Source organism: Diadema antillarum, unplaced genomic scaffold, assembly GCF_040938485.1.
Source record: "Diadema antillarum isolate AM-2024a unplaced genomic scaffold, OU_Dant_1.0 seq00000097_RagTag, whole genome shotgun sequence".
Lineage (NCBI taxonomy): Eukaryota > Metazoa > Echinodermata > Echinoidea > Diadematoida > Diadematidae > Diadema > Diadema antillarum.
Genome location: NW_027271186.1, coordinates 311,520 through 324,820, shown reverse-complemented (window position 1 = coordinate 324,820; position 13,301 = coordinate 311,520). Strand labels below are relative to the sequence as shown.

Here is a 13,301-nt window from a genome sequence, read left to right as displayed (position 1 = left end):
TACTTGAATCTGGGAAAATTAGAATGAATGGGAGTCCATTATGATTTCTTGCATTTTTTTTCTTTAGTTTGTTGAGCTGTTTGTTTGTTTTTTTTTCGTTTCCTTAAAGAAGGGGGAACTTAAAATCCGCACTTTTTCTACAAACAAGCTACTCCAGCAATTAGCAAGATCCAGATTGTGGATGTCTCACTCCGTTTTATACATGTTATATAACAAATATTACACACAAACAATATGTACATGCAATATATATATATATATATATATATATATATATATGTATATATGTATATATATATACAACATATTGTTTGCGTGTGATATATTTGGGGTTCTATTTTAATTCATGTGATTACGAACAGCAATTCCTTTACCTATTTGATTTTAGAAATTCCTCTCGTCTCGTCTGAAAGACAAATAAAAATATCAATTCAAAACTCTTTGCGCTGATTGGAACTAGCAAACTGTGTGGTTCTAAAATGAGATGGTGCCGTTTTTCTAGGCCTCGAGTTGCTTGCTCTCTCTTTCTCTCGGTTGAAATGAGTTGACGAGATGACATCACGACGAGGTGTCCTTGTAGAGCTATAAGGAACTCTCAATCTCCGCAAGTTGGATCAACTGGAGGGGGGGGGGGGGGGGGGGAGGAGAGTGACGGTCCGGTAAGGGGTGTGGAAAAAATAGAAAATAGAAGAAAACATTTGATTTTTCATTTCATTGTATTTTCCATATCCAAGTAATATATTTCTTTCAGTTCATTTCATTTTATTTTCCATATCCGAACAATACAAAATTATTGCAAATTATCACAAATTATTACAAATGATTTCAAACAAGAATGGCGCCAAATAAAAGTAATGTTAAGGAGAAACGGTAAGTGATATGTCAGAAAAAGCAGAATGGCAGGGGAAAAGAGGAAAGAGAGAGAGAGAAAGAAAGAAAGAAAAGATAAAAGTTAATAAGTTAATAAGGCAATCTAATTTGATTACGATAGAATGAAAATTATCCATACCATTATATTTTCAATGTAGTCGGCTTGAATCAAGGAATATTCTTTACCACGTCTGGTCACCTTTTCTAATTGCATAATAATGTATATTAAGGTTCCTCAAATACTTTCGAAGGAAGACGCCCAGCTCCATCTTTGGAATGATTTATATTAAGGTTATCAAGTAAGAGAACCTCGTTCTTGTATCTATAATCGAAACAAAGTTCATTTTAATGAAACCGCTAGATTGCTTTTTTTCTCTAATTACCGCCTCAACATGCCTCCATCATATTTATATGGGGATAGCATGGCGTAATAAAGTCTTTTCATACTGAATTAATGATCGCACAGACCCAAGACACCTTCAATAAAAGATGACGTTCTCCATATATATCACGGTGAAACGTGAACAGTGCAATTGAGAGAGACGTTGACCTAGATCAGAAGGTGGAGCCCGAAGGCTGTGACGGTAATTGTGTGTGTGTGTGTGTGTGTGTGTGTGTGTGTGTGTACGATATGTGTGTGTATTTGTTTGTGTGTCTTGCTCGTGTGTGTTGTGTCAGCAACCACCTGAAAATTGAGAAACGCATTTTCCGTCCTTTAAGAGTGTGTTTAGACAGATAACCTAGAAATTAAATGCAAGAATGACAAACTAATAGTCGACACAATCAGCATGGTTTTGATCGTGAGCAATGTACTGTGTATGTTATTACCAAACCATGCTCCCAACGTGCTTTGTTTTAGAGTAATAAGAAAATACATGTTAGACGGAGAAACAATATCAATAACACCCTTTCCATTGATATACCGTATCCTCCCCCAAAAACAAAACAAAACAAAACAAAACAAAACAACGGGACCCTCCGCAACGATAACTTTAAAATCGTGAATCAATCAAAATACAATTTCAGGGTATGAAACTATAACTTGTTACCCACATCTTCCAGAAAACCCTATCCGATCTGCTTCTGTGGTCAAAGAGAAATGAGGAGTTTTGTAGAGCATGTCAGAATCCCTTCCTTCCAAGTTCTGTCCATTGTGTTCACACATTAATATGCAGTTCCAGGATTATCCAAGTGCTGAACTTGAAAGAATCAGACCCATAACATGCTGTACAATAATCCACAGTTCTCTGTAACTACTTAACCAAATTGTTTGGGATTTCCTGCAAAATAAAGGTAAGAGATATTTTTAGACCCTGAAGTAGCATTCAGATAGTTTTATCATATTGGAAGTTATTAATGCGAAAATCTAATCGTATTTTTTTTTTTTTTTTTTTTTTTTTAGGGGAGGGGGGACATACTGTACAGGTGTACTGATATTGATGTGATGTTTCATCTGGATTAGGGATCCAGCCATCAATGTGCATCGCGTCACAGAAAACAGGTGGATTCCTTTAACTCTGCGTGTTTTTAAAAGCCGAATCAAGATCTAAATAATGACCATGTCACAAGTTTGAATGGCTTTGCTTTACCATGTCTTTTGCTATACGTATACATAACGTATACAATATAAGTACGTATATAATATGTATATATGTATATGTATATATATATATATATATATATATATATAATATAGGCATATTCGAGAATTCGAGTGCGTTTAGGATCATCCACAAAGAGAATGAATATGATAATGGTTTGATGATCAATTTTTACCCAAGTATAGCCACATTCATACGCAATGACTCACTGAGAAAAACTTCTAACGAATTCCATTAAAATTAATCACCAGAAAAATGGCGTTATACTTTCCCTCCCAACAATGTTTACCTCACTCACCATGAAATATCTGAACAGACAAAACAAGCACACACAAAAAACCCAGAAATACATAAGTGATCTTCATGGTATAATTTTGATCATGAACTAGGCCTACGAGCCGATATCAAGTTTCGTCTTTCTTCTTCATCGTACAAAAGGCGACAGTGTGTTTGCGTGTTGCACTAAGTACGCAATCTTGTATCGATCAAGGAAGTATACTGATCAATATGTTTGAAAAAGAGATTTAGTCTGTATCTATATCATAGAGGAATTCCCAATTTCTGTCCAGTTATGATAACGATAAAACAGACCATTATAAAAAAAACCAGTTGAAACAGAGTTCTTAAATATACTGTTTGGGGCTTTAGAGTATGGCTTTTAAACGACGTTATTTAAACAATCTGTTCCATGTGAAGAATTGGTCGTCAATAAATCATTCTAAATCTTAAACTTTCAATAAAGAATTGGTTTTATTCGACGAAAACATGAATGATTACCCCCATTTTAAAGAGATGAAAAGAATCCGAAAAGAAAAAAAAAGTCTTGAAGAAGAACAACCTTTCCATCTTATTTCATCAAGAGTGTTTTTATTTGGTTCTCTGCTTTGAGTAGATATGAATGAATTCTTCATCGTAATCCGGCGTGAAATACACGCGGGCATCATATGAAACGAAACATTTTCTGTGTGGCAAATGATGGAAGCAATTTTAAAGCTTAATGGTGTAAAAACAGAATAGAGCTTATATGACTAAGAAGAAACTGAGGAAAATCCGATAAAAGGTGAGGATAGTATGCGAGAGATTTTTCCTGAGCGAGAGTTGCTCTAAAGAGTTTTTTTTTTACGTTGTTTTCTCCCACGTTTACGCCACAAAGCAAATAAGTGGAGATTATTTTGTGCGAGAAGGTGTCGACAATTTCGAGAAAAAGGTCCGAGTTTGTACGAATACGTAAGTTCAGATTTTTAAACATGCATTTCAAATCGATTTTTGACAAACCCGTCAAGATTCATTGAGCGTTTGGCCCCGGTGTCTCCAGCAACCACTGTGTACAGAAATATATGGTACAATGAAATTACTTTTTCTTTTCATGCAATCCAAATGTTCAATTTAGTCGCAAAAAACAACATCACATTAACATGCATTTTTCTTTCTCTCTTCCCCGTTACTGTTTACAGATAAAATAGTTCTTTTGGCTTCTCGTCATAGGTTCGAATTATGGGCACACTGGGACATTTTGCTCAATTTGAAAATTGCTCTGTAGAGATGGTCATGTCGATGCTTTTTACATCATCTCTTGCAGAGCTGTCCTTGAAAAGATGTGACAGAGAGATATTAAGATGACATATTTGGTACTTATTGTGTTTGCAGTGCGATTTCTGCCGGATGTATCAGCGATTAGCACTGTTTGGCCAATAATGATTGGCTACTTTCTCTTTGTTCAAAATATTTCCAAGTGCAGTGGGCGTGGAAAATGGTTTGCTCCTTAGAGCAAAAATAAACAAAGTCAGCACGTGTCACAAAAGTCATCGCAATAATCAGCTCAAATAATGTGGGTATAATTTATCAATCCTCAATCCTCTGTAAAATAGCTCCTATCAGGGTGGAAAATGTTGAATACATCCTAACATATAATGATTTTAATAATAATGATGATGATAATGATACATTATATTTGTAACGCGCTTAGATGGGGTTGTTTGCGTGTACTCAAAACAACGAAAACGGCAAAGAACACGCTGACATTCTATTTTGAAGCCAAGAATAACACTCCCTCACAACAACAACAACGACGACGACAACAACAACAACAACAACAACAACAAGCAAACAAACAAACAAACAAAACCAGAATTCACTTCCTTTAAAGAGATCATATTGGTCGTCATCCTTTCAAGGCAGTAAACATGATTTTGCCTGACGCATATAGAATGATTTCATCGATTTCCATGCAGATATGAGAATGCTTGCTACACACACACACACACACACACACACACACACACACACACACACACACAAACACACGTCTAAACGGCTCCACTGTTCAACCGGTGGGCCGTGAAGCTTTTTCAGGTGGGCCATGCACGATGTCGGTCAAAAAACAAACAACACAGATTTTAAAAATATTTGCATTTTATCAAACTGGTCCTCCAATGAGAGAGCCGAAGTGGACCTCGGGTTAAAAAAAAAACCAAACAAACAAAATACAAAACAAAACAAAACAAAACAAAAACAAAAACTGAGAAATTAAGATAGGGTATGCATGCAGTTAGGTACATTCATCAATCGTCCCATAGAAACATTGTCCATCCGATAAGAATATGATCTCTGAAACAAAAGAGTTGCTCACCGGAGGAAAAAAAAAAACACATTACACTTCTATTACCTATACCTATACCCTTACACCTTAACTTACAGCACCAGCCTCACAGAATCAAATTTTTCTTGCGGCTCTATATGTCCTCATATTTCCTCATACCTCTTTGCTTTTTTTTAAAAAGATATCTACCTTATTAATAGGTAAAGTGTGAAAAGTGTTAAGAAAATAGTTCACGATCTTTGTACTTTTAGCACTATCAACTAAGTAATTTTCTGATTTTCTTTATTTTTTAAATCAGAATTTATTCATTCTATTCTTTCTTCAATGTGAAATACGCGTAAGATTCTGAGTAAAAATTGGGTATTTTGATGAGGTCATATTACAGAACTTACCCAAGGAATCGCTAAGTTAAATTAAAGTTAAACATAAATAGACATAAGCGTAAGTTATTAAAAGTGACAACTTCGCGTCTCTTCAAAAAGTAATGGTGATCATATCGCACTCGTGTAATGTTCGTTATTCCGAAGGTCCGTTAATCCGAAGATGAAAGAAGGATGGTTATTCCGAAACTTATTTCCCTATACCTTGATGTTCATAATTCGAAATGTAGGGTCCTTAATCAAACTATCTATGGTGTTACTCCGAAGGTTCGTTATCCGAAAATGAATAAGATTTTTTTCAAAAATGAAATAAGGTCGTTATTCCGAAGGTTTGTTAATCCGAACATGAAATGAGGTCAGTTATTCCAGAGATTTGTTCATCTGGAAAAGGAATAAGGTCCATTAATCCGAATATGAAAAGAATGTGCATATAACGAACCTTTGGAATTACAAATCTTCTTTAGTTTTCGTATTAGCAAACCTTCGGAATAACGAACCGTATATCATTTTCAAATTTTCGAACCTTTGGAATTATGAACCTTCGAAATAATGAACCTTAATTCATATTGATATTAAAAAGTCCTCGGAATAGCAAACCTTTAGAATAACGAATTGTAGCTATCGCAATCTCTTTATATGAATAATGAAATGTTGTCATATCACCTGGCAGTTTTTTCCGCCATGAAAAAAACCCCAAAGACTTCAGACTCTCTGCTGAAATGATATGATACATTTTCAACAACTTAACAAGAATATCTTACCTCCATAAATTACCCATGAAAAGAGTAAGCAGAGAAATTACTGCAATAACCATAGCAATGCTGCATGCTATAGTTATGGTACTTATGGTACGTATGGTACTTAAGATAATGGCATAATTTTGTAAACGTGTCTACCAATCTTGGTTAAATTGTTACTTCTCGAATATCCATATAAAGTTGACGTTCCAAACAACATTCATCCTACTGATGATAGTGACATATGACGTTTTTCTTTGTTTCATATAATGTATATATAAATATATGTGTATATATATATGTATATATATACATATACATATATTATATAATTATCTATCTATATATATATATATATATATATATATATATATATATATATTCAAGAAGTACTTTTACTTATAAAAGCAGCGGCAACTTTTAATACCTGATTTTTTTTGTTTTGTGCGTGCGTGTGTGTGTGTGTGTGGTCATGTCAGTGTAAATCGATAAATAACAAGGGAAAAAAAGTAAACCTTTTCGCCAACCCATTCTTTGATCATTACGTACCTTGTAAAATAGAACAGGATGATTTGCATCATAATAACTTTTCCCTTGGCCTTTAATCTTCACCAAGCTATGTGTAAGATTCGTTGGATTGTGTCCGGGGGGCAGGGATTATACCTATCTCTCACATCGCTGATCCTATCGACAGAGAGAGAGAGCTCGCCCAGAAACGAGATGATCCTCCAAACCGCGCTAAAGTGGTTGGCATTTTACACAAGAGGAGCCCCAATTACCAGATTTTCCTTGTCTCAAAAAATTCAGGAAAATGCAAATTGTGATGAAAGCACTCAAGCAAACAAACAATAAATATATATATTTTTGTTTATGTGTGTCATTTTTTTTTTTATCAAGGATTTGTGTAAAGGCAACGAAAGGAATTCTGTTTTATAAATGGTTCAGCAATGGTCAGTGCAAGACAGAGGGAGAACAGATGTATTAAGAAATATAACCGGCAGATACATTAAAAAAGTGCACAAAAGAGTACACATGACATAACTTTGTTAGGTGACAAATAAAAAGAAGAAGAGAGAAACAGATAAAAAAATGAATCAATCAGTATAATTATATAATATACACGTAATAGATCCTGCACCCCTCTCCCAAACACACATGGAGCCCTACACACTCAAAAAACGTTTAGCTGCCCTTGATTTTTTATGTACACCTATAACACCACATTGATACCAGAACCAATTACCATTTCTGCCGGATGTAGCTTATACAGCCACATTTTGTATCACCTCCTCTAAAGCCTACTATGAGCACCAAAGCCACCTTATTACTGCTAACTACCAGTTACCACTGTTGTTCTATTGACGGTCAGCCCTTTTCTCTCAGGTAATGAGATGTTATGTGAGCTACCACTACATGATTACACGAGTCTTACTACAACATTATGTACTACTTCAATATCTGCTGATTTCCCCTGTGCCACTTCGTCCGCTGTCTTTTGCTTCCTCACAAAACCAGCCGATAAACTTACCATTCCCCTGAGTGTGAAGTCTCGCAAAATGGATTGTGTTAATCATGTTTCGTTATGTGACATCATCAGGAGCAAGTTAAGAGGAATAAGACTTGCAGAATGCACATGCTACAAAACGTTTTTTTTTTTTTTTTTTTTTTTGGGGGGGGGAGATTATTGACTAATGAAATTGATCCCAATTTAAGGCACATTTGAGAAAACAACAACAACGACAACAGCAACAAATGAAAATAAGAGGGAGTGACCGCCCGTAAAGGGATTGGACTATCACGTCTATAGATATCGTTTTGGACTTTTGATGGAAAACATTGTCGTTCACAACCTTATTGAAATGTGCACGGCATTTATTCAGTCCGATACCAGCCGAGGAGATTATGAAGTGCCAATGCGCTGCGACTTGTCGGCTTTTTTGTTTTTTGTTTTTGTTACCGAATGCATCAATCCTTGCTATGCTTTTATCATAGCGACCAAGAGAGTCTGCTGTTGAAGAAGGTAGAGCACTATCACATTACAGAAATTCTGCCGATCACCAATGTTTTAATTTGTCCAATAAAACAATAATTTTGCTTCTGACAAGGCCCCAAACATTCAAGGCCTGAGGCCTTCCCAGATATGGTAACATTATATTAGCATCATGTCAGTTATCAAATGCCAAAACGGAACACGAATTAATTTTGTTTTTAATATTGATTAATTTTATTATGATTTATAACTAATATTGTTTTTAGAGTGATCCACGTCCTACAAGCTCCACTTTTCAGTAGATCACTCTTTTCCATTGCTATATTTACTTTTTGTCCCCATTGCCAAATGTTCATTTTTTATTTCATAATCATTCTTGCATATTATTATATTTGTATAATAAGCCAGTTCGGAGCTAGCTCATGGGCACATTGGTCCGAATGACCTTTCTTTTTTTTTCAGTCGGTTAGAGGCACTCCGATCATTTTTGAGCGACATAATACCTAAACTTTGCGTAACAAATATTATGGAATTCATTGAACCTGTCCAAACAAAGAATGAACTTGCGTAGACCAGACGACTAGAATGATTCATAAATTAACACTTGAGAATGCATCCATTTCATTATTTTGCTTTGAATGTATTAACAATCTCTTTCTATTGATATTGCCAAATACCACTTTTGACGTCAGGTGGATGTGCTGGCAAACAGCATTTATAAGGATTACATGAATAATCATTACATCACAGATGCTACTCCCCAGTGAATTTAAAAACCAACATGCTTGTTGGTATGAATAACCTTTCTTCTGCTCATGCGTAAAGTGGAACTGCGAACTGGCTTATTGTAAAACATGTAGTTTGTATTATGTATTTCTTTTGGTTGGCTGGAAGTACAGTAAAATTAAATTGAAAAATTGAATTGAAACATAATAAAGCCTTACAAGGAATCATTCAATGACATTCTTTCAGTGTAAATTTGAGAGCGGTATTTGACCGTAGGTTCATAATTATTTGTCCACGTACTCCAGATTTGATGAGAGGTTTATGATTTACTAGTTTTCTGTAGTATCTTTAAAGCAGAAATTTATAGAGAATCTAGAAATATGACAAGTTTGATATCTACGGAAACTTTACCCCCAAACTGTTTTTGAGATTGAAAAAACACCCAATTTCCATGACCACGTAGCTCCGTTCGCTACAAGAAACATCGGATTTGAGCGACGTCACCAATGTGTATGAGCTGATTTGCCGTACGGCTATATGAGACCCGCTCTGGCAAAACCCGAAACTTCTCAGCAAATGTGATTTCGCGCTACAGCCCGAAAAAGGTCAAAAAATGACCTCAGGGACCAAATTGACATTTTGGTATCACGTTGTAGGGGAAATTTTCTAGTTTCTGATTGATATCAAACACATTTCGAAATACAACCTACAAAATGTGGAATTTTGAAGAGAAAAGTGGGATGTCAATCTCAAAAGTTGGCCAAAATCTTACGTCTAAAGACCATATCCCCCTTCGCTTACGGCGAAAATGACTGTTGTTTTGGCGATCGTGTCTTAGATATTCTGCGTTGAACTCTGACACATTTGGTACCTACAGAAACCTCTACCTCTGCTTATTCCAAATATGGTCATGGCATGATGTCATGCTACTCACTTTCATTCATAAATTCGTCTGAAACATGCGTAAGTTTATTCAAATCGTCTCCCAGACGCGTAAACAGCCTTGTTACCAAGACACTTGAACGAATTACGTGCAACCTACGTGTTATACTATTGGGATCGCTGCAGCAGCGGTGCATGCTTGCATGCAACACGTGTATCGTGACTGCTGCTCAGCACCGAAATGATGCAGTTTCCCGCTTTGTTAGACTGTTTTTTTAACAAGTTGAGGTAGAAATTAGAATTTAAACCAACACACAAGAGAAAAAGAAGGTCACATTTATCTAACAAACTTTCATCATGCCATTTCGAAGAAGAATCAAGCTGAAATCACGGCATCAAGGAATACCTCTTCACTGCCGATTCTGCTGGTACTGTTGTGCGTACACCTGATCACGGCGATCGCGAATCTTGAGCTGATTACGGTAGGTTTTGTGCTTTTCAAACGTCGTATTTCCGTAAATTTATGGGTGTAAAAATGATTTCCAATCAATTACAGCTCTTTGACTTAGTTATCATCCTTCATGAGTATTTAAGATTACCTCAGCAATACGCAATTCCCCCACAATGATCGATTTGTTGTGTCAATAATAACAGCAAATTGTGGCTGTACGAAGGAACAGCTGATCACGGCGATCGTGAATCTTGAGCTGATTACGGTAGGTTTTATGCTTTTCAAACGTATTTCCGTAAATTTATGGGTGCAAAAATGATTTCCAATCAATTACAGCTCTTTGACTTAGTTATCATCCTTTATGAGTATGTAAGATTACCTCAGCTATACGCAATTCCCCCACAATGATCGATGTGTTGTGTCAATAAGAACAGCAAATTGTGGCTGTACGAAGGAACAGCTGATCACGGCGATCGTGAATCTTGAGCTGACGACAGGTTTTGTGCTTTTAAAACTTTGTTTTTCCGTAAATTTATGGGAGTAAAAAATGATTCCAATGAACACAAACAAACAAACAATTTCACGACGTAAATAGTTTTGGCGGACGATTTATTCTAGATTGACAACAAATTACACACCAATTTCCTGAAAAGTGTACACAGTTTGCCTATAGATACGTAAATCCCACTGGGTTGCATACACATTTGGTGACGTCGCAGATTTGGCACTTTTCGTAGCCGTATCGAACTTTTTCCAGTGCTCAAATTTGGTAAAAATAAAGATTCTTACATTCAAAGCAGAGACAACTTTATTGCATGATTTATGTCAGAAATTAATCAAAATAACATTAAATGATAGAAAACAGTTTTATATGATATTATTTCCTATAAATGTCTTCTTTAACAGTAATCAAATGTCTTACTGATCCACCAGATAACGGATATTTCAGATCAGTCGTCGTGTATATTGTGATTTTTGTTTGTTTATTTTTTAGCAAGGGTGAATAAGAATTGCAAATTGATCGAGTTGTATCTTTATCTAAATGTTACCCACATCCTTTGCGACAGATCTGCACTGGACAGCCGATTTTGCACTTTGTGAATCAAATACTGTGTGAATGAAGGAGTAATCCCATCTACATGATTGAACGTCTTAGTGATTAGCGTATTCTTTATATTCGAAATAAGAATTTATTTCCGTGATACCGAGATGATCAGAGTACTTGCCTGAATACGTGTATACATGGCCTAGAAAATTATAAAGACTGACCCGCTTGACCACAATCACAATTAGTAGTTCACCAGGCCTATAAAAAGTATTAGACATACTGTCTTCATATCATACCAGCTGTCAGGGTGCTCCAGGAAACGATGTCTATTTTCATGATTAGCTGTGCAAAGTCATATCCCCAACAATTTTGGGCATACAGGGTATCTATACCTTTAACACAGTGAAGTATAAAAGCAAAGGTTCTTTCCGCGCCCGACAATGAGACTTGGTAGGGAGGAGTACTGCCTAATCCACTCATCAGCTCCCAGTATATGTAGTTCATATGTCGGCTTAATCAAACAGACTGCATGAAGGACTCTCCTTAGTTGTATTTTCTTTTTAACTGTGAAAATTCAAAATCTATACTGAAAAGGGCAACCATACAGGGCGTCGTAACTACCAAACCGAAAACTAAGAAATGAACCAATCAAATTTCATAATATGAAATTTGCTTAATCTATATATTATATAGATTAAGCGTTAACTATCCCGGTTAATATACCATACCATGAACTGTGCTCATTTACAAATTACAATTTGACACGTTGATCAACAAGAATGACAGAATATTCATTAAAAAATATGAAAAGCGGACACCAACAACAGCAAAACTCAGGTCGAGCAAGCAGGCGCACATAGAACACAAAGAAGAATGATAAAGAATATATATGAAAATATAGACGTAATAAACGAGTTATCTGAGAGCGATGGATTATGCAACGGTAATAACAATAATCATACCGCGAAAGGAATTGACTACAGTTAAAATCATTACCCGTTCAAAACTAGGAAATTTCATAGCAACAATGTCGAGTCGATTGGCACACAATGAATGCAATTACGGAGACGAGATGATGGAATGAGACGCATTCAGAGAGAGAGAGAGAGAGAGAGAGAGAGAGCAGGAGAGAAATAATTATATAGACAGAGAGTGAGAAAAGGAGGGAGACGAAAGAAGAGCGAGAAAATGAATGAATGGGCCACAAAGTGCGCACTTGTATGTAATTGCAACCAAGAGCGTAATTATCTAAAATGGAACCACATTGGTTACAAGGTATCTGTCATCATCAATATCACAAGTGAGAATGATCTTAGACCCTGATCTCTCATACTCAATGAGTAAGACTGGACTTCATTAGTGTAGTAGTAATGCGGATTTCTGATCTTTGTTTAGACTTATAATGGCAATTTCAAACATTTCATTTTTTTCTTTCTTTGTATGAGGAGGTATACCATGGTATTACCGTTTGTTTTTTTGCTGTTTGCTGTATGCTGTTTCCAGATGATGTATCTGATTCAAAATATGTTCCCCCGCATTCGGTGTTTAAAGATGCTACCTTCATTAAGTAAAAATATTTTCTTTGGTCTCGATAGTATCATGTAGTAAAAAATAACCTTATTGTATGGTTCCACGAAAGTGTCTAGAACGAGGATGAAACTATGAAGATACTGCTTTATAGCAGAAAGTTATGGAAAAAAGTATGAATGACTTTTCAACTCTATCAGGTCTTTCAGGTCTTTCTTTTTCGTTTTTTTTTTAAAGTATTGATTTAAAAAAAAAAATCTCAGAATGTCCTTGAGGATAAACGGAAAGCAGACAAGCCGGCCACGTGCCAGTCACTTGAAAAATACATGCCAGTCACTTGAAAAAGACATGCCATTCAAATTATTCATGAAAAAAGATATTCCTGCTCAATTGCATTCTCGGCATCGTTTATACAGTCCTTTGTAAGAGAAAGCAATTATCCTGGTGATAATGCGTTTTGAGAGTGCGGTTTTACAGGTGGGTCTCGTAT

General features: G+C 35.8%; 1 protein-coding gene across 1 annotated transcript in view; it reads right to left on the bottom strand.

Annotated features, from left to right (window-relative positions):
* Window positions 1-340: 340 nt before the first annotated feature.
* LOC139726693 (uncharacterized) overlaps window positions 341-13,301 on the bottom strand; it is a 64,706-nt gene continuing 51,745 nt past the window's right edge. Inside the window, exon 6 of the mRNA XM_071637677.1 lies at window positions 341-618. Coding sequence (XP_071493778.1) covers window positions 583-618 — 36 coding nt within the window. The 3' untranslated portion in view covers window positions 341-582. The remainder of the gene's footprint in view (window positions 619-13,301) is intronic.